The sequence below is a fragment of the Solanum verrucosum genome, unplaced genomic scaffold (assembly GCF_900185275.1).
Source record: "Solanum verrucosum unplaced genomic scaffold, falcon-dt-bn FXZP01000102.1, whole genome shotgun sequence".
NCBI classification, from domain to species: domain Eukaryota; kingdom Viridiplantae; phylum Streptophyta; class Magnoliopsida; order Solanales; family Solanaceae; genus Solanum; species Solanum verrucosum.
This window is the reverse complement of record NW_026019930.1, coordinates 1358228-1379475: the sequence shown is the minus strand read 5'-3', so window position 1 is coordinate 1379475 and position 21248 is coordinate 1358228. Positions and strand designations below refer to the sequence as shown.

General features: G+C 34.7%; 5 protein-coding genes across 5 annotated transcripts; all 5 read left to right on the top strand.

Moving 5' to 3' along the window:
* The first annotated feature begins 1655 nt into the window (after positions 1-1655).
* On the top strand, positions 1656-3699 carry LOC125832809 (double-strand break repair protein mus-23). Its single transcript, XM_049512002.1, has 2 exons — positions 1656-2110; positions 2913-3699. Exons 1-2 carry the CDS (start codon positions 1657-1659, stop codon positions 3404-3406), a joined length of 948 nt encoding a protein of 315 aa, XP_049367959.1. The 5' UTR covers position 1656; the 3' UTR covers positions 3407-3699.
* Positions 3700-5568: 1869 nt separating this feature from the next.
* Positions 5569-8417, top strand: LOC125832795 (uncharacterized). The gene is made up of 6 exons (XM_049511990.1): positions 5569-5681; positions 5799-5839; positions 6815-7002; positions 7108-7180; positions 7259-7428; positions 7512-8417. Exons 1-6 carry the CDS (start codon positions 5569-5571, stop codon positions 8259-8261), a joined length of 1335 nt encoding a protein of 444 aa, XP_049367947.1. The 3' UTR covers positions 8262-8417.
* Positions 8418-9660: 1243 nt separating this feature from the next.
* LOC125832803 (heterogeneous nuclear ribonucleoprotein 1-like) lies at positions 9661-12303 on the top strand. The gene is made up of 7 exons (XM_049511999.1): positions 9661-9785; positions 9873-9913; positions 10485-10663; positions 10769-10841; positions 10921-11169; positions 11322-11658; positions 12079-12303. Exons 1-7 carry the CDS (start codon positions 9661-9663, stop codon positions 12233-12235), a joined length of 1161 nt encoding a protein of 386 aa, XP_049367956.1. The 3' UTR covers positions 12236-12303.
* A 2777-nt stretch (positions 12304-15080) lies between these two features.
* LOC125831553 (uncharacterized) lies at positions 15081-16147 on the top strand. Its single transcript, XM_049510714.1, is given in 6 exon segments — positions 15081-15115; positions 15219-15259; positions 15431-15594; positions 15701-15773; positions 15809-16008; positions 16100-16147. Coding segments are annotated over 6 exon segments (561 nt in total).
* Positions 16148-17255: 1108 nt separating this feature from the next.
* Positions 17256-21198, top strand: LOC125829283 (uncharacterized). Its single transcript, XM_049508533.1, has 10 exons — positions 17256-17578; positions 18200-18294; positions 18464-18531; positions 18640-18683; positions 18879-18956; positions 19041-19194; positions 19493-19645; positions 20097-20207; positions 20558-20623; positions 20764-21198. The coding sequence occupies exons 1-10, from the start codon at positions 17310-17312 to the stop codon at positions 20860-20862; spliced, it is 1137 nt and encodes a 378-aa protein (XP_049364490.1). The 5' UTR covers positions 17256-17309; the 3' UTR covers positions 20863-21198.
* Positions 21199-21248: the final 50 nt, after the last annotated feature.

Below are 21248 nucleotides of genomic sequence, written 5' to 3'. Positions count from 1 at the left end.
CATCCCTTGGATAAATCTCCACTAACGTCCCTTGGATAAATCTTAGAAGAGTAGAATCAAGGAATGAACAAAATTGTACCCGCAATCTTGATCAATAAAGTTATGTTTCTTCTTATTTTATTGTGATCGCAATTTATTTTTTGTCACTTTAAAATTTGTTGCAAACAAACTTATTCTGGAGTTGGTTATTCTGGGATTATTTATATCCCACATTAAGGGTGTAATAACAATTCTAAAATAATTGTTTCCAACTAAATGAATCTAAAGGGTATAATGGTAAAAAAAATTTATAATACTCTCTTTGTTTCTAATTACTCCTTTAAGAAAAACAATGATTGACATAGCGAATTTATCATTTTACTCATATTAATTATAAATGGATGAATTAAAAATTTAAATTTTTTATAAAGTTCTACATTTTTCAAAGTAATTAATTGAGGGTTTAATATATATAAAAAAAACATCATTTTCTTAATCTGTCAAAAGAGATAAGTAAAAAAACAAAAAATGACAAGTAATTAGGGACATAAGGAGTAGTTGACAATGAATCGCCGGAAGACTTTTATAACTAAATCCTTGAGAGCAACTTTTGTGGATTTTGCTCTTATAAGTCCATTAACGTCACATTTACTTTAATTACGTAATATTTGGAGGAGATCTCTCACTTTTTTGCAATGATTGAATCATTGAATTACCTCAGCCTTATTTTGTTAAGTCATAGCCATCCCTGATGCCCGATCCCATATTTTCATGAGTTAGACTGGTTTTGTTGATATGACATGGATTTTGACTGTATTGACTCCATATCTTTCATGGTTGGGTTTATTCTTACCAATAATGTTGGGTTTATTCTTACCAATAATGTTCTCAAGATAGTATTTTGTGTCATCCGTGTTGAGTCGCTAGCTTTTAATTTATTTTCTTACCATGTGTCTGCTGCCTTTCCTGATTCACCACATGTCTAGTTCTTCTCTAAATTCTCTCTCTCCCTACACAAATTACAATTATATTCTTAGCTAAGGTTCTCACTCATTGGCAGAATACACTAACATGCTACACTTCATATTTATGTACATTTTATTTAGTTTTGATATTCAAAAGTACAATCTATTTCAATTGAACATAAAATGAAATATTTATATAAGATAATTTCAGCACGGGCATGTTGTAAATTTTACATAGATAATCACATAAATATGTCTTTCCTTTTTGTTAGAGATATATGTCATATTCTTACTTATATGCATCAGTCAATTAAAATTGACCTGAACCTCTATAACTTTTTGAGTCTAATACATATAATTAAAAAATGTGAAATTCGCTAACTTAAAGGAGTAGCTCTTGACATATTTTAAGTGATTAATTCATCAATTTAATGAATGTTTGAATATACGCTCAAAAGCTTTTTCAATTTACATAATAAATACACTATCATATTAGTTATAATTTGGTTAATACGGTAACTTTGACAATTACATGCAAATTAACGTGTCGCCAACGACTGATTTTTTTAAAAATATTTTTTCTTCCTGCTACATCTTTTAAAATATTAGTAGTATAAAATTTAAATTGAACAATTAAAAATGAAACAGAAACGCCGTTATATCAATCGAGACAAAGAAAAGGGGAACTCCGGCGATTAGTTTTGAAAGTAAAATGGAAATTGAAGGAACTGATGGGTCCAAAACCCTGCTGAAACTGGGTTCAATCCGAGAGTTCGGTAGAGGGTTGGGGTTCACCGACGACGACCGAACCGTTTCTCGCCGGCAAATCTCGTTCCAAATCCGTAACTCTCCAGACCAGGAAGATGAAACTAAGGTTAATTTTGAAGTTGTTGGAAGGAACCCTATTTGGGTATACAGCAATCGGGACGGTGAAGTTCGAACTTTTAGGAAGTCTGAAAGAGGCGAAATGGAGAATGGTGACATGTTCTGTGTTTCGGCTCACAAATCCATCTGGTTCACCTTGAAAAGAATCGATAAGAGGGATGCCAAGAAAGAGTTGGAAATGGAGACCCAGTTGGCTGAAAGCCTTCAGAGTAGTTTATGCCCTGTAGGGATTGAATTAGACCTCGAGAATGTTGATATTTCGGGGATTGACCCTGTTCAAGGTTTGATTTTTCCCCCTATTTGTTTCTTTGCATCTGCTATTCCGATGCTCAATTGATTTTCCAGTTGCTTCACTTTTACGGTGAATTGAAAATGTTCAATCAATTCAATTAAGTAGTATCAATCCCAAACTAGCTGACTTTGTTATATGAATCATCTGCCTCCATTTGGTCTTTTAATTTAGTCAGAGGATTCAATGTAATTTGATTGTCTGACATTTCAATTTTTAGCGCTTTCGTAATGTTTGGCCATAGATTTTGTAGCTTAAACTTGAAAATTTGAGTTGTTGAAGTTGTGATTTCTGGAACTTAAAAGTTGTGTTTGACATGCATTTTACTTGGAAGATTTTTGAAGTATTGTGCGTAAAAGTGAAATTTCTCGCAAAAACCGCCCTGGCTCATACCACTTTTTGAGAAATTGAACGTATTTGAAGATCTGATTTTGAGAAATTTCGTGACCAAACAGATATTAGAAGATAAATTTTCAAAATTTGATCCAAATCTATGGCCAAACGCGAGAAGTAGGAGTTGGAAATGGAGACCAGGTTGCTGAAAGCCTTCAGAGTAGTGGATGTCCATTAGGGATCGAATTAGAGTTCAACTATCTCCTTATTTCTGGGTTGACTCTGTTTAGACTTTGCCTTATATGAAGCATCTGCATTTTTCTGCTCCTTTGATAAACTGTATTTACATTGTCCTTTTTATGTAAGTTGAATTATTTTGTTATTGATTTAAGCTCGATATGACTCCTTGATTGTTTGAGATGATTCTCCTGCTAATAAAACTGGTCTTTTACTAATCGCAGAGTTTGGTTTTCTGGTGATGGGACATGAATTCGATGTTTATCCTAAGAGAATGATTCGAGAGATGAAGAACTGGAATTGGTTTATCGAGGATGAAGGAGCAGAGAGTGATACCGATGAGGATTCTGATAGGAAAGGCAGAAAGGGCTCTAGGAGAAAACGGAAGAAAAAAGGCGAGGGAGATGATGATGAGTGGACTGGGAAAAGTGAAGATGAGAAGGAACTGCCCACGATTTCTAAGAAACTTCAGGGATCTAAATACATTACAAGGTCCAAGGACAAGTCTACTGCAAAAAGGAATAAACCTTCTACACAGCAAAAACCTAGACCCTCTGAAGAAGAATACGAGGAAGATGAAGAAGAAGAAGATGAGGAGGATGAAACTCTGGGGGGTTTCATTGTAGACGATGTAGAAGAAGAGGCAGAAGTTGGTGACGAAGCAGAAGAAGAGGAGGAATTTGATCCCGATGAAGATGAAGTGGTGTTAGAAGATTGATGTTCCTCCAAAAACCGCGTTAGATGGTTTTTGCTAGCTAGTTTTATGTAGTCTGCCTTTGTGAATTGTGATTGCCTTTTTGGAGTGTCAATCTTGTATTCTACTTGTAGTTCTATATTTTCCTGTTACTGTATATGATAAAGTTGGGCTTGATGCATAATTTTATTAGTACTAGTTCTTTGTACTGAACTAGCTGATTTTGCTACCCATACTAGTGTAGTGATAAGGTCTTTGTATGCTCTACTCTCTCCGGACCTCACTCATGGAATTTCACTAGGTAGTTTGTTGTTGTACTCTTTTGCGTCTTTTGTTGTGTTCTCTCACAGAAACTTATGTATATGACTAAAATTCAAACCTTAGGTAGATGAACTGTCATTGAATATTTCTTTAGACCTTTGTTGAATGGGATAAATTGAAATCACTCGGTTGATTAAGTGACTCATAATAGTGAAAACTTTTCACGACAAAATACGTATTGAAATATTTCTTTTAGACATTTTAAAACTTAAATATGTTTTGAAACATATTAACTTAATCACATAACAATGTTACTTCATTTACTTATACACATCAACTTAAATTGAATGATCAATTTATTGAGGCTAATGTGCACAATCAATGTATGCAACATATTTTAACTAATTATCATATTTGCGTAGTGAATACTAGGAAATATGCACATTTATTCCTTTCAAAATAACTAGGCCAGAATGATCTGGGAGGCCCCTGTACTTGGCATCGTTTGTCAGTTGAACCCAAACTCATCGCTTTGCCAAATGAACCCTTAAACTCAATGAAACTCTATTTTTTAAACCCCTCTAACCATTGACTGAGCTTATGTGACACTGAAACGGCTTAGTTGGACAACTACATAATCCCACGCGTTTTGAAGCAAGTGAATACAATATTTTTAATTTAAAATTATCAAAATTATAAGACAAAACAATAATAATATTTTTTTAAAAAAAAAAAAACTAAAAAAACTCCTTCACTACACCCCATCTCACCCCACCCCCACCCCTTCTATCTTCTTCTTCAGCCCCACCCCACCCTTTTTCTCTTCTTCTTCAACCTCAGCCTCCACCCCCATCCTCCCCCGCCTCTACTCATTTTCTCCTCTTCTTCTTCTTCAACCTCAGCCCACATCCACCCCCCCACCCACCCCCGGCCCTACTCCTTTTCTCTTCTCCTTCTTTAACGTACACATTATCATTTATCATAATAAAATCATCAAATAAAAAATTGAAAAAAGTTTTTTTGCAAGAAAATATACCATTCACCATTTTTATAAACTTAATTCTTTAAGATCTACTACTTGAATTTACATATAAATATATTTTTTACAATTTGAAGTTTTCTTGATATCTCTTTTTATCAAATCAAAATAAATAGAATCATAAAGCATGTGCAAGAACTAGTTATAATCTATTACATTTTGTGATTGAAGAAATTTTTGAGTGTGAACTATAAAGAAAGAAGAAAATGGTAGAAGGTGGAAACAAAGAAGATGAAATGGGAAGGGAGTGAAATGGTAGAGAGAGAGAAAATTGCATTTTTTAAAAATATTATTTATTTTTAAATATTTAATTTCTGATGTGTCATTCAAATAATAATAATAATAATGTGTCATTAAAAAATGATGTGATCTTTCATGTGTAAAATGAGTGTACTACACACACCCATCAAATGAGAAAGGGGTCTAAAATATTGTGTTTGAATGAGTTTAAGGGTAGTTGACAAAGTCGTAAGTACAGGAATCCAACTTACAAATCAAGTCAAGTACAAGGGCCTCTCAAGCCATTTCGCCAAATAACTACTCCTTTATCCCAATTTATAGTTCTCTTTTCTTTTTGGTCAGTTTAAAAAACGAATGACAATTCTATTTTTAATAACCGTTAAAATTTAAATATTCATTTTATCTTTAATGCACATAATTTCTATTTTCCCGGACTATATATGTACTCTCTTTTAAAATTGCTGCTCTACCACCAGTTGTTGCTCTTTCTGTTGAAGTATTTGATTTACTGGAATTTTCAAATTTTAGCACACAAAGCTAGGGTTTACGCAATCACAAAAAACTCAGTATTCGATCTTGTGCTGAAATCTGTCAAGGTTTTGTTGCGGTTCGTTATCTTTTTCAGCTGGAAAGGATAAAGAAAACAATGGATTTTGATGAGGAACAAAATGGAGAAAATGAAGATGTGGAAATGGCTGATAAAGTAGGCGATAGGGAAGCCCATGAATTTAAACCTTCAATCAATGGTTGTTCAGTAAGGTTAGTTTTGTAGCTTAGTTTATAGTTTTGTTTATAGCTTGTAACAAATCACATGTTCTTGATTTCCTTGTTTATCGTTTGAATTTTACCAAATTGTTTGTATTTTCTTGATGATAGAAAACTTTTTGTTGGAGGCATTTCTTGGATGACAACCAAAGGTATTGATGCTATTATTGTAATATTACGTTCCAAATTGGACCCTCGGTTTTTTAACCTGAAATATTTGAATTCTTTAGTACTCTTAAATCTATGTGATTGCGGGAAATCTATTCGCCTCAGTTTTCATATTCTTAGAGATATGTTTTCCACTGTTTTCACATTGAGACTTGTCTTTCTTTGCAATGAATAAGCTTTAAAAGTGAGATTACAATGGTCTTGACTTGGACATGAATATTGGAGTTTTGGTTATGAAGTTAAATTATTCTAAAATTGGTTGCTGAAAATCTTCTATATTAACATTAGGCTTCTATTGCATCTTAGTGTGTTGTATTCTTATCAATTGCCTTAAGCCTATTCTTGGAGCTTAAAAATAGTGTGTTGGCTGGTTAAAGCATGCTTGATGATATATCACTAATGTGTTGTAAGTGGTCATTTGTCACCTGGCCATGCTGATATGGCTCATTTTAAAGATTCATGTAATAGTTAATACTTGATTGGAGTGTGGGAAGTTGGGTTTTGGCTTTCTTTGAACATCAAATAGTAAGGAGATGCAACCTTTGCAGTATGTGTTCCTAACATGAAAATGAAGCATTTTAAAGATTCATGTAATAGTTAATACTTGAATGGGGTGTGGGATTTTGAGGTTTGGCTTTCTTCGAACATCAAACAGTAAAGAGAGGCAACCTTTGCAGTATGTGTTCCTAACATGATAATGAGGAGGCATTTTAAAGATTCATATAATTGTTAATATTTGATTGAGTAATTGAGTTAATCTTCTCCTTCAATAGTAAATTGTGTTTCTTCAAATGCTTTTTTCATGTAATAGAAAATGTTTAATTTTTAACAGTGACAAACCTCAAAATAGTTTGCCCAAGTAAACTATGTTTCACATCTATTTTTGAGATCAATACATCTACTTTATCTGCATTCCTGTTTTCATGATATCTGACTATCTTTGCTCTAACCTCATTTAGTAACTTTTTTCTTTAACATTCCAGAATCACTTAGGGAGTATTTCAGCCAGTTTGGAGAGGTAGCTGACTCTGTAGTGATGTATCAGAAAATCTCTGGAATGCCACTAGGATTTGGATTTGTTACATATGCTGACCCGGAAATTGCAGATAAAGTTTTAAAGGAAGACCATACCATAGATGGTAAAAAGGTAGAATTTTCTCCTGAAAGCACCACATACTGTCATTTTTCCTTTATTTACTATTACTCTTTGCCTTGGTTTATGTTTAAAGAGTATATTCTATTTGTGTATAAGGTCGACGTGAAGATACCAGTAACTTATAGACAGAGAATTTTTGTTGGTGGTCTTCCATTATCTTTAACTGAAGGTAAAGAGTATACATGATATCATTTCTTATTTTTGCATGTTGAGAAAGTTTGCTCTTTAACCTAGTGATTAATTTCAGGCGAGTTGAAGGAATATTTTTCTTCTTATGGCAATGTTGTGGGGCATCAGATCATTTTGGATAAAACAACTGGTCGGATCCAACGTTTTGGCATTGTGAGTTTTGATAAAGAGGAAGCAGTTGAAAAAGTTTTATCTAATGGCCATATCCATGAACTTCGTGGCAAACAAGTGAGTAATTAGGAATTTATACAGCACAGAACTGATTGTTGCCTCTTTTAATTTGACGTAACAAAATAATTTGTTGTCTTTAGGTTGAAATTAAGAGGGCTAAGTCAAAGAGAGATTGTGCTGAACATACAAGTGAAAGCCAGATACATCATCGTGGGAGTGGTTCAAAATCATATTATGGCGATGGTGGTTCTCTAGAGGCTTTTGGCGGAAGATATGGTGGAAATATGGGTAGCGGTTATGGTGGATATGGAGGATATGAAGGATACGGTGACTATGGCGGGTATGGCAAGTTTGCAGGAAGTTATGGTGTAAGTCCTCCAGGATTTTACCCTGGATACGGTTATGGATTTTGGTTTGGTGGAGCTATGTATGGTGCAGCTGGTTACGAAGGCAGCACCTATGGTATACCTGCCTACTATGGTGGTGGTAGTGGTTATGGGAACAGAGGTAACGGCTCGAATGATGGGGGAAATGGAGGATATGGAGGTGGTGGCGGAAATGGTGCCTATGCATATGGGAACGCTGGTGCTGCTAATGGAAGGTTAATGCCTGCCTACTATGGTGGTGGTAGTGGTTATGGGAACAGTGGTAACAACTCGAATGATGGGGGCAACAGAGGATATGGAGGTGGTGGCGGAAATGGTGCCAATGCATATGGGAACGCCGGTGCTGATAATGGAAGGTCTGTGCTTGCCTACTATGGTGGTGGTAGTGATGATGGGAGCAGAGGTAATGGCTCGAATGATGGGGGTAACGGAGGATATGGAGGTGGTGGGGAAAATGGTGCCACCGGTGCTGATAATGGAAGGTCTCATCCTTCTTTGAAGTGACAGGACCGCCTCCAAGGCTGCAAATATTTGATGACTTTTGACCACTAACTTCTAGTAAGATAGATGTATTAGCCTGTTAGCTTTGGGATGTAAAGATAGCATAGTTCTTTGTTTTAACTTTTACAAGTTAATCAACCATCTTATATTGTAAGAAAAGGAGGTTGAAAACCTTGTGATTCTGATCTCACATTTAAATGAAATGTAGATGACAACTTTGTATGAAAACTGAATGTCTATGGGCTGTGGATGAGTTTTTACTAATAGGAACTAATTAGAAGCAAGAGAAGTTTAATTAAATTTCATTCTGCTTAAATCCAGATTGAATATTTCTCAAGCATATTGTCATTTCCTTATCTGCAACAGCAAGATTTTTCTTTATGAATTTTATTTGCTAATTAGTAATTATATATCATTTTACATATTCAAATTCTGCAAAACATGTGTGTTCTCAAACGTATTAAGTTAATCACATGACAATTGTTATCTCATTTAGTTATACATATCCACCTAAATTGAAACATGCAGGTAGGATTGTGTATTGGGTCATTTCAGTTCGGATTTAAAGTTTATGTGTTCGACTTATTGATTATCGTTTGTACTTTATAGACATGTTAAATCGTTGTATTGACTTATAAGGTTATCGGTTATTGATCATTATCAGTTCGCTTATCAGTTTAACCATTAAGATTTAACATCCAAAAAGTCTTTGAAAATCACTTAGAAACTAGGTAATAAACCAAATAACTCATACACATGAATTGACATATTGCATTTTGCTTAGAAGCAAACACTAGCACAATGAATGATAACCGTAAATTTGAGATAATCAAACATAAAAGTATGAAACTAAACGCTAAGTTAAGGACTTAACATACCGAAAAGTATAAATATAATTTATTAATTTACTATCAGCATATCAGATAACCTGGTTATAAAAAAAATCAAAATCATTATCGAAATTGTCAAACCAATAACTCATTAATAATAAATCAATAACTTTTTTTTTGGTTTGGATTATTGGTTTCGATTCGGTTACTTGATTTTACAGCTTATTGATGCTAATGTGTACATTACATAGATGGAGACGGAGGGATAATTCAATTGAAAGGAGTTATGATTTGAATGTTAAAATAAAATAAAAATCCCAATATGGAAGGTGGTGCGTTATATTCCCGGACTATATATGTAGTCTCTTTTGAAACCGCCAAGTTGCTGCTCTTTCTGTTGAAGTATTTGATTTACTGGTAAATCTCATTCGGCGGCAATTTTCAAATTTTAGCGCACAAAGCTAGGGTTTTACGCAATCACAAAAAACTCAGTATTCGATTCTCGTGCTGAAATCTGTCAAGGTTTTGTTGCGATTCGTTATCTTTTTCAGCTAGAAAGGATAAAGAAAACAATGGATTTTGATGAGGAACGAAATGAAGAAACTGACCAACCAAATGAAGATGTGGAAATGGCTGATAAAGTAGGCGATAGGGAAGCCGATGAATTAAAACCTTCAATCAATGGTTGTTCAGTAAGGTAAGTTTTGTAGCTTAGTTTATAGCAAATCACTGGCTCTTAATTTTCTTGTTTGTCGTTTTAATTGTTGCATTTTCTTAATGATAGAAAACTTTTTGTTGGACGCATTTCTACGAAGACAACCGAAGGTATTGATGCTATGTTTCTATATATCTATCATTGTGATATTACGTCCCAAATTGGACCCTCTGCTGAAATATTTGAATTCTTTAATACTCTTAAATCTTTGTGATTGTGGGAAATTTATTCGCCTCAGACTTGGACATGAATATCAGAGTTTTGGTTATGTAGTTAAAGTTATTCTAAAATTGCATCTTAGTGTGATTGGGGTGTGAGAAGTTGGGGCTTGGCTTTCTTCGAACATCAAACAGTAAAGAGAGGCAAACTTTGCAGTATGTGTTCCTAACATGATAATGAGAAGGCATTTTAAAGATTCATATAATTGTTAATATTTGATTGAGTAATTGAGTTAATCTTCTCCTTCAATAGTAAATTGTGTTGGTATCTCTGCTTTTGGATAAATCCTTTAGTTTCTTCAGAAAATGTTTACTAATTTTTAACAGTGACAAACATCAAAATAGTTTGCCTAAGTAAACTATGTTTCGCATCTATTTTTTGAAATCAGTGCATCTACTCTATCTGCATTCCTGTTTTCATAATATCTGACTATCTTTGCTCTAACCTCATTTAGTATTATTTTTTTTTACTTTCCAGAATCATTTAGAGAGTATTTCAGCAAGTTTGGACAGGTAGCTGATTCTGTACTAATGTGTGATAAAGACTCTGGAAGGCGACGAGGAATTGGATTTGTTATATATGCTGACCCAGAAATTGCAGATAAAGTTTTAAAGGAAGACCATACCATAGATGGTAAAAAGGTAGAATTTTCTCCTGAAAGCACCACATACTGTCATTTTTCCTTTATTTACTATTACGTTTTGCCTTGGTTTATGTTTAAAGAGTATATTCTATTTGTGTATAAGGTGGTCGTGGAGAAACCAGTAACTAATACAACGAGAATTTATGTTGGCGGTCTTCCATTATCCTTGACTGAAGGTAAAGAGTATACATGATATCATTTCTTATTTCTGCCAGTTGAAAAAGTTGATGCTTTAACCTAGTGATTAAATTTCAGATGAGTTGAAGGAACATTTTTCTCCTTATGGCTATGTTGTGGATCATTGCATCGTTTTGGATAGAAGACATGGTCGGAGCCGACGTTTTGGCTATGTGAGTTTTGATAAAGAGGAAGCAGTTGAAAAAGTTTTATCTGATGGCCATATGCATGAACTTTGCGGCAAACAAGTGAGTAATAAGGAATTTATACTGCCCAGAACTGATTGTTGCCTCTTTTACTTTGATGAAACAAAAAAAAATTGTGTTTGTAGGTTGAAATTAATAGGGTTGCTCCAAAGAGAACTGGTGCAGCTGGTTACGGAGGTAGCAGCTACGGTGTGCATGCCTACTATGGTCGTGGTAGTGGTTATGGGAACAGTGGTAGCAGCTGGAATGATGAGGGCAACAGAGGATATGGAGGTGGTGGCAGAAATGGCGCCTGTGTATATGGGAACGCTGGTGCTGCTAATGGAAGGTCTGTGCCTGCCTACAATGGTTGTGGTCGTGGTTATGGGAACAGTGGTAGAGGCTGGAGTGATGGGGGCAACAGAGGATATGGAGGTGGTGGCAGAAATGATGCCTATGCATATGGGAACTCCGGTGCTGCTAATGAAAGGTATGTGCCTGCCTACAATGGTCGTGGTCATGGTTATGGGAACAGTGGTAACAGCTGGAATGATGGGGGGAACGGAGGATATGGAGGTGGTGGCACAAATGATGCCTATGCATATGGGAACACCGGTGCTGCTAATGAAAGGTATGTGCCTGCCTACAATGGTCATGGTCGTGGTTATGGGAACAGTGGTAACAGCTGGAATGATGGGGGGAACGGAGGATATGGAGGTGGTGGCACAAATGATGCCTATGCATATGGGAACACCGGTGCTGCTAATGAAAGGTATGTGCCTGCCTACAATGGTTGTGGTCGTGGTTATGGGAACAGTGGTAACAGCTGGAATTATGGGGGAAACGGAGGATATGGAGGTGGTGGCACAAATGATGCCTATGCATATGGGAACACAGGTGCTGCTAATAAAAGGTATGTGCCTGCCTATAATGGCCGTGGTCGTGGTTATAACAGTGGTAACAGCTGGAATTATCGGGGGAATGAAGGATATGGAGGTGGTGGCACAAATGATGTCTACGCATATGGGAACACCGATGTTGCTAATGAAAGGTATGTGCCAGCCTACAATGGTCGTGGTCGTGGTTATGGGAACAGTGGTAACAGCTGGAATGATGGGGGGAACGGAGGATATGGAGGTGGTGGCACAAATGGTGCCTATGCATATGAGAACACCGGTGCTGCTAATAGAAGGTATCATCCTTATTGAAAGTGACAAGTTCGCCTCCAAGGCTGCAAATATTTGATGAGTTTTGACTGTTGCATTTAGGTGTAAAATCTTTGTTGGTGCCCCCCACCACTAACTTCTAGTAAGATAAATGTATTAGCCTGTTTACTTTGGGATATAAAGATAGCATACAGTTCTTTATTTTAACTTTTACAAGTCAATCAACCATCTTGTATTGTAAGAAAAGGAGGTTGAAAACCTTGTGATTCTGATCTCACATTTAAATGAAATGAAATGTAGTTAACAACTTTGTACGAAAACTGAATGTCTGTGGGCTGTGGATGAGTTTTTACTAATAGGAACTAATTAGAAGTAAGAGAAGTTTAACTAAATTCCATTCTGCTCAAAGCCAGATTGAAGATTTCTCAAGTATAGTCATTTCCTTATCTGCAACAAGAAGATTTTTCTTTATGAATTTTAATTGCTAATTGTATAATTTTACATATTTACTATCCTTTGGAATAGGCCAAACACATATGTAGGCCCTTAAACTTGTCCTTAAATTTATTTTGGCACTCCAACTCAACCTTGTTCCATTTTAACCCTTCAACTCCAATTTTTATGTTCCATTTTGGCACTTCTTTCCAAAGAATCAACAAAGTGGGATGTGTGTACTTCACATGCCATGATATGGCACAAAAGCCAATTAAAAACACATACACAATTTCTCTAACTTGCCCCCATTTTTTATTTTGTCATGCTAATTTAGCCTTGTTCTATTTTAATCCTTCAACTCTATTTTATATAGTATCATTTAAACACAAAATACTAAATTTATGATTTCTTTATGTTTATTTATGTTCTTCATTTCCACTTTTTCATTTTAAAAATCAACGTCATATTTTTTTTAAAAAAATAATAATGGATGAACCTCATTTTTTGTTTAATTTTTTTTTTAGAGTTTCTGTACATTATTGCGTGAAAAAATAATCAACGAAAGTGTGTTGATTTTCTTTTTTAAACAATTAATTAAATTAAATAACACCACATATTTTTTTTCATATCTAGTCTATTTGAACTAACTCAAATATTAGCTTTCCATTTTTTCATTCAACTAAATACGAGTAAAAAAAAACTCATGTTCATTTCTAAATAATAACACTACAAGAAAATGTTGAAACTCGATAGACTTCGTTGGGTTGTCATTGATTTTCTTAAGAAAGAAAATTGACGCACTTTTGTCGGTTATTTTTCACTCAAAATTATAGGGAAACTCTTAAAAAGAAATTGTTACTTTTTTTTTATAAAAAAAATCAATGATCATCCCGTCAATTTTAATTTTTTACAATAACTAATGAATGAACGCCGATTTTTAAAATGCAAAATTGCAGTTGAATAACATACATAGAAATCATAAAATTAGTATTTTGTGTCAAATGGTACATAAAAGAAATAGAGTTGAAGGGTTATCTTTTATTTTATTTTTTTTGTCTTTCACTCTCTTAGAGAAAGTGTGATGCACACTCTGCCACATCACTTAGAAGTGCCAAAATGGAACATAAAAATTGGAGTTGAAGGGTTAAAATGGAACAAGATTGAGTTGGAGTGCCAAAATGAAATTTAAGAACAAGTTTAAGGGTCTACATATGTGTTTGACAATTAATGGGGTTTCTTCAGAACTTTTTGGGTTGATTTTAGCTTCATGGGAGTTGATTTATCTCCGGTTGTTGGAGCATGCTTTCAATTTTTGGAATCGACAATTTTTTCCGCCATTGTTGTTAAGACTTGAGGTTCGTTAAGTTCCATGGATTGGGGTTCTGCAAGAGTTTAGTTTGCGGCATTTTTGCAGAATGAAATAATAAATGCAATACCGAATTATTTTTGTCATTGCAAATGCGATTCTAGGTAACTTGATTTTTCAAATTTTAAAGAAATTTAATTTTGACGACTGGAAATTAACAAGATGTTAGAATTCCTTTAACTTTTTGGGTTGTTTTCATTCAAAAAGAAGATTTTTTTTTTAGTTTAAACTTTCAACCAACTGATCTTTTGAAAGAATTGGGTAAGATGATGTATTTAGAGAGGAAGTAATTAAATAATAGAGAGAAAAAATGACACATAGCGCTTTTTAATTCATTTTTGGAAGAAATTTTATTCATCCACGTGCGTCATCTGTGTGAATACAAACAGGGGAATAAAATAGATCAAAATGGTCTATTTACAAGGGTATTCAATACATAGTCAAAGTGTCTTTTTGAAAATTCGGGATAACTTCAGGTGTCACTTTATGTCTTTTTTCTATAATTAACTTATTTGTATAATGAATACTAGAAGTTTTTTCAAAATTTAAACTATTTTCTCTATTATGACTTGCTTTTCTTTTTAGCAATTAGTTCAAAAAATGAATGACACATTTTTATATTTAGTAACAATTTAAATTTAAATATTCCTTTTATTTTTATTGAAATAATTTATAATCAAATAAATATCTTAACTTATTTTAGACTTCAAGTTTCAAAATCTTTTTTTTTCTTAAACTCTATATCGAGTTAAATTGTATCACAAGATAGAGACAAATGTATAATTCAATTGGAAGGAGTTATAATTTGAATGTTAAAAAAAAATAAAAATCCCAATATGGAAGGTGGTGCGTTATATTCCGGGACTATATATGTAGTCTCTTTTGAAACCGCCAAGTTGTTGCTCTTTCTGTTGAAGTATTTGATTTACTGGTAAATCTCATTCGGCGGCAATTTTCAAATTTTAGCGCACAAAGCTAGGGTTTTACGCAATCACAAAAAACTCAGTATTCGATTCTCGTGCTGAAATCTGTCAAGGTTTTGTTGCGATTCGTTATCTTTTTCAGCTAGAAAGGATAAAGAAAACAATGGCTGATAGGGAAGCCCGTGGTTCTTCAGCAAGGTAAGTTCATAGCTTAGTTTATAGCTTGTAGCAAATCACATGTTCTTGATTTCCTTGTTTATCGTTTGAATTTTACCAAATTGTTGTATTTTCTTGATAATAGACCACTTTTTATTGGAGGCATTTCTATGGAGATAACCGAAGGTATTGATGCTATCTTGCTATATATGTATCATTGTGATATTACGTCCCAAATTGGACCCTCTGTTTTTTAACCTGAAATATTTGAATTCTTTAATACTCTTAAATCTCTGTGATTTATTCGCCTCAGTTTTCATATTCTCAGAGTAATATTTATGATTTTTTACTTTCCAGAATCCTTGAGGGCCCATTTCGGGCAGTTTGGAGATCTAGCTGATTTTGTACTAAAGCGTGATAAAGTCTCTGGAAGGCGACTAGGATTTGGATTTGTTACATATGCTAACCCGGAAATTGCAGATAAAGTTTTAAACACATACCATAACATAGATAGTAAAGAGGTAGAATTTTCTCCTGAAAGCACCACATTACTGTCATTTTTCCTTTATTTACTATTACTCTTTGCCTTGGTTTATGTTTAAAGAGTATATTCTATTTGTGTATAAGGTGGATGTGAAGATACCAGTAACTTATAGACAGAGAATTCATGTTGGTGGTCTTCCATTATCTTTAACTGAAGGTAAAGAGTACATGATATCATTTCTTATTTCAAAGTTTGCTCTTTAACTTAGTGATTAATTTCAGGTGAGTTGAAGGAATATTTTTCTTCTTATGGCAATGTTGTGGGGCATCAGATCATTTTGGATAAAACAACTGGTCGCTCCAGAGGCTTTGGCTTTGTGAGTTTTGATAAAGAAGAAGCAGTTGAACGTGTTTTATCTAATAGCGATATGCATGAACTTCGTGGCAAACAAGTGAGTAATTAGGAATTTATAGAGCACAGAAGTCAGAACTGATTGTTGCCTCTTTTACTTTGATGAAACAAAAAAAGGTTGTCGTCTGTAGGTTAAAACTACAAGGGTTTTTCCAATTAGAGCTGGTGCAGCTGGTTAAAGAGGCAGCAGCTATGGTGTGCCTGCCTCCTATTGTCGTGGTCGTGGTTATGGGAACAGTGGTAACGGCTGGAATGATGGGGGGCAACAGAGGATATGGAGGTGGTGGCAGAAATGGTGCCTGTGTATATTGGAACGCTGGTAATAGAAAGTATCATCCTTATTGAAAGTGACAAGTTCGCCTCTAAGGCTGCAAATATTTGATGAGTTTTGACTGTTGCATTTAGGTGTAAAATCTTTGCTGGTGCCCCCTACAACTAACTTCTAGTAAGATAGATGCATTAGCCTGGAATATAAAGATAGCATAGTTCTTTGTTTTAACTTTTACAAGTTAATCAACCATCTTATATTGTAAGAAAAGGAGGTTGAAAACCTTGTGATTCTAATCTCACATTTAAATGAAATGTAGATGACAACTTTGTATGGAAACTGAATGTATGTGGGCTGTGGATGTGTTTTTACTAATAGGAACTAATTAGAAGTAAGAGAAGTTTAACTAAATTTCATTCTGCTCAAAGCCAAATTGAAGATTTCTCAAGCATATTGTCATTTCCTTACCTACAACAAGAAGATTCTTCTTTATGAATTTTAATTGCTAATTATAGTACTATCATTTTTCTTTATGGAAACGTCAGTGCTGTTGATAGAAGGTATTATCCTTATTGCTCGGACGTTTTTTTTAAAAGAAAATTTTCAATTGAACTTTTGAAGAGTGAAGTTAAGTGTTCCAATTTATATTTTTGGTTGGGATTGTTATATGTTATGTTTGTCATTTTTATACGGTGAAATTATTTTTCACGTGATAATTTTTTATTTTAATAAGAAAGAATATAATTCATACACCGTTACATATTATTATTTACAAACTTATAAGTAATAATTTAAATATATTTTTCAATACTTCAAATAATTAAGATATGAAATTAAAATAAAATTACGGATAATTTAAGTATATATTTTTTACGCTCCACTGTCTCAAATAAAGAAAAAGACAAAAAAGAAGTACGTGTTGAGACTAAATTTGCAGTGTAATAAATAGCCTCAGAACGGCGTTGGAAGCGGTCTAATACATTTTTAAGCGCTTTATTTACTCCCCTCGTTTTCCTCTCCTTCACGTCACGTCCCTTTCTTTCAATTCCTGAAAATCACTCAACGCTTTCTGAATGAGGACTTCTGGGGCGAAAGCTAACTTCTTGCCTCCTGGGCTTGTTTCCAATCTTCAAGATGTTCTTTCTAGCAGAAAGGGTGCTCCCCAAAACGATAAAAATGATGATTCCACGGAACCCAACTCGGATCCTGTAGAGGTTGACGATACAAAGCCTGTTGTTTTAGTTACTAACGCTGATGGGATTGAATCCCCTGGCCTTACCTATCTTGTTGATGCTCTTGTTCGTCTGGGCCTCTACAATGTTAACGTTTGCGCTCCTCAATCGTGGGTTCTATTTTAAATTTCTCTTTCCCTGTTACTTATACGCAGTTTCTTGTGACTCTTGATTAATTGTCTCATTGCACTAGCGGACAAAGTATTTTCACTAAAGTCCTTCAATATATTAAGAAGTAACACATGAAGAAGCCAACGAGGATTCAACATTAACTAGATATACGTAAAAATAGCTTTAACCATGTATAAAGGTATAATTTTTGGAATGAAATGGGTCCAAATGAGGGGGAATATATAAAAGGGTTTCCATAGCTAATTCCAACAAGTTTTGGATTGAGCCATAGTGCTACTTTTGGGATATTGTACTCTTGTGGTTGTCCGTGTTTTGTAGATGTTGAAATTATGTTATCTGTAATGCGGGATCTCTTGGTTTTTGTGGTCGAAATGGGTCCTGAGTTAGCTTTGTTGATTCATTGCAGTTTATATGTAATACATATCTGAGATTTCTAATGTGATAGTGGAATAAGAGTGATATTAAATTTTGTATTAATAAAACATTATCCCCTGCATTAGTAAGACTAATATTAGATTGGATAAAATCATTTAATCATAATCCAAACTAAGCGCTTTATAACTTATGGTTAATGTGTTTTCTTCCAAATGCTATTGTAGAGATGAATCAATGGCAGGCCATTCTTTTACCCTGAAAGAATCCATTGCTGTTACGTCGGCTGAGATTCCTGGTGCTACTGCTTATGAAGTTTCAGGTATGACATTGTTACTATTGGCTTTTAGTGTATATGTTCTACTCGGTCTTTTGTTGGAAAAATTGTAATCTATATTTACCCTAGCTTTGTAGGATTACACTTACATTTAGAAACTATACAGTATTTCAGCTCTAACATGTTACGCCTTTTGAATTTGTTCTGGTGTCAGGGACTCCCGTAGATTGTGTGTCATTAGCCTTGTCTGGTGCACTATTTTCCTGGTCAAAGCCTATGCTGGTATTTTTTGACATGTTTTCAGTTATACCATTTTCCTATTCCATTTTTGGGTTTGGTATTGCTTATGTTGCTGACTATCCTGTTATTTATTTCTGCTTGGACGTTTAGGTGATAAGTGGAATCAATAAGGGCTCAAGTTGTGGCCATCATATGTAAGTAGTGTTTTCTTTTTATGACCTTTCTGTTAGTGAACTATAAAATTTAGCACAACTTTATAGTTTGAAATTGTTTTATTATGACTACTGCTCATATTGAAGTTGTGAATTGGCACTTTCTTGCTCTTTTATTTGTTACTTCTATATCAGCATAGAATTTTGTGATTATTTGTACTACTTCACTGTTTCCAGGTTTTACTCAGGTGTTGTAGCTGGTGCAAGGGAGTCATTGTTTAGTGGTGTGCCATCTATATCGATATCACTTGACTGGTATTTGCCTATCATTTAGGGGATACTGCTGAAAATTTTAATCACTCTTGATGGTCTTAACAATGTACCCATAATCTATTTTAGGAAGAAGGATGAAAGTCAGGAAACTGATTTCAAGGATGCCGTTGGTGTTTGTTTACCGTTGATAAATGCAGCCCTTAGAGATATAGAGAAGGGAGTTTTTCCCAAATGTTGCTTGCTGCATGTGGAAATTCCAAAGTCTCCTCTGACAAACAAGGTCTGTTTTATTGTCACCCTTGAGGCGCTTCTTCCCATTGAGAAAAATACGAGTTTTTGGACTTGTGATTCCTTGGTCAGACCAGTTCATCAAAAAGAGTCTCCATTCGAAACTGCTAATTGTCAATCATTCTGAAGAATGTACGTGTGACACTATTGGTGTTGGCATGCAAAAGCAAAGTTTTAGTCTTCTTTCCTTTTACTCCCCAAGTCCAGCCACATTACTGTTTTGCTTTAGCATATTATATCTCTCCATGTATGTGGATGTAGAGAGATTATTTTTACCTTTTATGTGACAGGGATTCAAATCGACCAGGCCAAGTCATTGGAGCCCTAAGCTTTGCTGGCAAGCTATTTCAGCAAGCAGGAATCCTGCTGCCGGACGTTTTGTTCCCAATCAGCAAATGCTTGGACTACAGCTTGCGCAACTAGGCCGAGATGCTTCTGCAGCGGTGAGTTAACTGGTCCTTCACTGGTATGTGGTGACCTAGATAATTTATGATGATGATAGCAAGTGTGTAGTATTGCCTTTAAGTGAGTGACAACCTAATTGCTCTTAAAGTTAAACAAGATCAAGAATTGAGCTGTCCCCTACCTATATCTAAAAGGAATTTATATGGAGTTGAAATTCTGTTGAATCTTAAAAAGTAGAGTAGTCAGAGCTTAAGGAAGGTAGTGACTTAAAAGCTGATTCATTTCCCAGTTTCCAGTAAGATGAGTAGTATTTGAGTGGCTTCTTTGATTCCGTTATAGTACACAATAAGACAAAAGTGCACATAAATGGGTCAAAATATAGTTATTTGTAACACTTTGCAGCCCCTGCTTGTTTTAGTTTTCTCAATCAAGGTTTGCATTGTAGATACTCTTAACCATTCAGACTTCCGAATTCTCATTTTTTTTCAGGGTGCCGCTCGTCGGTTAGCCACACAGAAAAAGAATATAGAGGAGGTTGAATCGGTTGGTGTATCAGGGAAATCTGATCCCAACCGGAAAGCCAAGTACTTCAGATTGGAGGTAAGGAAATTTTTTCCATCTCTATGGAAATATTGTATCCAGTTGCTGTCTTGGATAAGTAAATAGAGGAATCTTCAGGTTTATTTTCTAATTGAAAATGCCATTTTCAACTTAATTAATCTATGTCAATGGAAAAGAGGGATCTTATGTATCAGAAGAACATGTTAAATCGTCACATTAATCCATAATTTTCCTCTCTTTGAATGGCTTGTGCGGAAGCACAAAAAAGCCAAATGTCTCACATTTCCTTATACTAATCTTTCTCATCAATGCCTTTCCATTTCTTTGTACTTAGTACCAGTTGGTTCTAATATTTAAGTGAATGACCTTATTTGTTATTTGCGCTGCAGTTACTTGACAAAAAGCAGGAAGAAGAGGATGAGGATTTAGATTTTAGAGCTCTTGAAAATGGCTTTGTAAGTTTATTACTCATATCCTTAGTGTAATTGTCTTTTTTTCCCCAGGCAGTGCTGGATATGTAACGTTAACCAATGTCAAACTAGTGATAAGCTGTCTTTATATGCTTTTGACCAATTGATATTATTGTGCTCAACAGATAGCAGTCACTCCAGTCTCTCTATCGATGCATGTAGAAGCAGGCGTTCACACAGCTGCTTCAGAGTGGATTTCAACTGCATTAGAAGTTGGACAATGAAATTCATCCAGTCACACTTGATCAGTAACCTTTTGTACATCTCGAGATGAATTTGGTTCGACCATCCTATGCAAAATCCATATTGTTGATTCCTTGATTGTTGATTTGTTTTTGTCTATTACCTCATCCTTTTGTATTTTGTAGTGAAGCTAATTCACCAGCTATTGATTCAGAAGTGCCACTTTTTTTTTTGTTTGCTTGGTACCACAGGGCTGTGTTGTTGTAGGTTCCTTTATTGACAAAGTTGTGGTTAGGCAGAATATTTAGGTTATTCTTTTCTACCTTGTAAACAGAAACAGCCAGATGAAATATAGTGTACTGTTGTTTGTTACCTGATATGCTAAAAGTTGAGTGCTTGTTTACAAATACCCGATCCCCCCCATTCG

Coding starts and splice junctions, on each gene's coding strand:
- LOC125832809 (XM_049512002.1), top strand. CDS start 1,657: ATGGAAATTGAAGGAACTGATGGGTCCAAAACCCTGCTGAAACTGGGT. Junction 2,111..2,912: donor GGGGATTGACCCTGTTCAAG/GTTTGATTTTTC, acceptor TACTAATCGCAG/AGTTTGGTTTTCTGGTGATG.
- LOC125832795 (XM_049511990.1), top strand. CDS start 5,569: ATGGATTTTGATGAGGAACAAAATGGAGAAAATGAAGATGTGGAAATG. Junction 5,682..5,798: donor ATCAATGGTTGTTCAGTAAG/GTTAGTTTTGTA, acceptor TCTTGATGATAG/AAAACTTTTTGTTGGAGGCA. Junction 7,181..7,258: donor TCCATTATCTTTAACTGAAG/GTAAAGAGTATA, acceptor GATTAATTTCAG/GCGAGTTGAAGGAATATTTT.
- LOC125832803 (XM_049511999.1), top strand. CDS start 9,661: ATGGATTTTGATGAGGAACGAAATGAAGAAACTGACCAACCAAATGAA. Junction 10,842..10,920: donor TCCATTATCCTTGACTGAAG/GTAAAGAGTATA, acceptor ATTAAATTTCAG/ATGAGTTGAAGGAACATTTT. Junction 11,659..12,078: donor ACCGGTGCTGCTAATGAAAG/GTATGTGCCTGC, acceptor TGCTAATGAAAG/GTATGTGCCAGCCTACAATG.
- LOC125829283 (XM_049508533.1), top strand. CDS start 17,310: ATGAGGACTTCTGGGGCGAAAGCTAACTTCTTGCCTCCTGGGCTTGTT. Junction 19,195..19,492: donor AGTCTCCTCTGACAAACAAG/GTCTGTTTTATT, acceptor TTTATGTGACAG/GGATTCAAATCGACCAGGCC. Junction 20,624..20,763: donor GAGCTCTTGAAAATGGCTTT/GTAAGTTTATTA, acceptor TGTGCTCAACAG/ATAGCAGTCACTCCAGTCTC.